General features: G+C 39.0%; 1 protein-coding gene across 1 annotated transcript in view; it reads left to right on the top strand.

The window, feature by feature from the left end:
- The first annotated feature begins 336 nt into the window (after window positions 1-336).
- Window positions 337-2,308, top strand: part of wdr12 (WD repeat domain 12) — a 6,055-nt gene continuing 4,083 nt past the window's right edge. Inside the window, exons 1-3 of the mRNA XM_020586106.1 lie at window positions 337-501; window positions 863-957; window positions 1,270-1,364. Of these exons, the coding sequence (XP_020441762.1) occupies window positions 461-501; window positions 863-957; window positions 1,270-1,364 (231 nt within the window). The 5' untranslated portion in view covers window positions 337-460. The remainder of the gene's footprint in view (window positions 502-862; window positions 958-1,269; window positions 1,365-2,308) is intronic.

Raw genomic sequence — 2,308 nt, 5'->3', positions numbered from 1 at the left:
TGTTAAGTTGTATGTTTGTTGTAACAAAATAAACACGCCGGAGGAGGCTAAGCGTTAACACAACGTCTCTTATTCCGAGCCAAAGGAGTGGACTGCGCACCCTGTCCAACAAGAGTCCATCCTAGTACAGTACAGTACAGTTGTACAATACAGTACAACTGCATTGATGAAAGTCACCAACAATCTCCTAGCCTTAGACAAAGGACTCATCTCCATACAGGTTTATTTGAGAGCCCTTTAAGATAGACACAGAGAATATAGGATCAGACATCACTGGAGGAGCACCGTTGAGTTGAAGCACCGATCGATTTGATCTGTGCTCAGCTCGATTTCCTGTTTTGTACCACATGGCATGGCTACACGAGAGTAGGAGTTGTGAGGAAGGACCAGGCTAACTAGTTAGTCAGTTCACAGGTTCTTATATCTAGTGGTCTATAAGTAAAACACACAAGTAAGAAAAATGTCACAGTTACAGGCGAGGTTCATCACAGAGAACAAAAGGTGAGCACTGAAATATTTTAACTAAACATAAGAAAAAAGACTGGAATAGTTAGCGGGCCGGATAGCTAAGTTAGTGGTAACTTTGCTACAGTAAGCAGTAGTTATGAGCCACTACCGCCTTTTACCCAACCGTGTGTGCTGTACGTGTTGGCTTAGACTCTTGTTTCTGTCCGCATCCTACAGGAAGCCATGAATGTTTTAGCTCGTTTTTAGCTAACAACGCTGAGATGTGATTGACTGCTTTCATCAAATTTGGATATACAGTAACTAATATGACTGATTAGTCCATTAAATATTATGTCAGAGGGGGATTTGATTAGTGTAACCAATGGTGCTAACAAAAGTCTCCATATCTTTGAAGATATGTTGTGGATGATGTCCCGTTCTCCATCCCAGCTGACTCTGAAGTGCAGGACCTCAGTAATATCATCAACAAGCTACTGGAGGATAAAAATGGTCAACTATATTTTACATATACTGCATTTTAAACATTAACCACGATGTTGCACTATTTCTGGCCTATTTCTGATTACTTTTTCTGTACTGTGAAAAGACTGACGTCAGGTTAATTTAATTAGATAATATATAATTTAACAGAAATTTTAATTTGTTTCCTATGATTATTGTAATTGTCAATTTTCACTAATTACCACTTTCTGATTCCGTATTATTAAGTCTATATGATAGCAAATGGTTCACAAAATACCAGTACTTGAAAGTGGGTCATCTTTAATGTGTGTGTATTTTTTTTTTTTCCTATCAACACAGCATCTCACAGCAAAGTGGACTTCGACTTCCTGATCAGGGGTCAGTTCCTGCGAATGCCATTGTCCACTCATGTGGAGACAGAAGGAATATCAACGGTATGAAGAGCCTTATTTCCTGAATGGATATACTGATCACACTCTGTGCATGTGGATAGAGAGGCAAACTGTACTAGACAGTGAACCTGATCGGTTTTATGTCTTAACTAGTAGGTTATGTTCCACAGGCTTTTAAGGTTGCAGTAATTAAACCTCTACTCAAAAAGCCTACTCTTGACCCAGGTGTCCTAGCTAATTATAGACCAATATCCAATCTTCCATTTATTTCCAAAATTCTTGAAAAAGCTATTGCAAAGCAGTTATGTGACCACTTGCAGAAGAATGATGTGTTTGAGGACTTTCAGTCAGGATTTAGAGTCCATCAGTGAAAGTCACCAACAATCTCCTAGCCTTAGACAAAGGACTCGTCTCCATACTTGTCCTCTTAGATCTCAGTGCTGCTTTTGACACCATTGATCACAGCATCTTACTGTAGAGACTTGAACATGTTATTGGGATTAAAGGAACTGCGCTAAGTTGGTTCAAATCTTATTTATCAGAAAGATTTCAATTTGTTCATGTTAATGACAAATGTTCCACACAAACTGAAGTTAGTCACGACGTTCCACAGGGCTCTGTGTTAGGTCCAATTCTCTTCACTTTATACATGCTCCCTTTAGGCAATATTATCAGGAAGCACAACATAAATTTCCATTGCTATGCAGATGATACTCAGTTATATTTATCTATGAAGCCAAATGAATCAGGTCAGCTGGTCAAACTTCAAGCATGTCTTAAAGACATAAAGGCCTGGATGACCTGCAACTTCTTACTTCTAAACTCTGACAAAACTGAAGTCATTGTACTTGGGCCTGAAAACCTTAGAAATCTGCTGTCTAATCATATAGTTACTCTAGATGACATAGCCCTTGCCTCCAGTACTACTGTGAGGAACCTTGGAGTCATCGTTGATCAGAATATGTCCTTTAAATCACACATAAACC

The sequence above is a fragment of the Monopterus albus genome, unplaced genomic scaffold, assembly GCF_001952655.1.
Source record: "Monopterus albus unplaced genomic scaffold, M_albus_1.0 scaffold394.1, whole genome shotgun sequence".
Taxonomy (NCBI): domain Eukaryota; kingdom Metazoa; phylum Chordata; class Actinopteri; order Synbranchiformes; family Synbranchidae; genus Monopterus; species Monopterus albus.
This window is presented reverse-complemented; position numbering and strand designations above follow the sequence as displayed.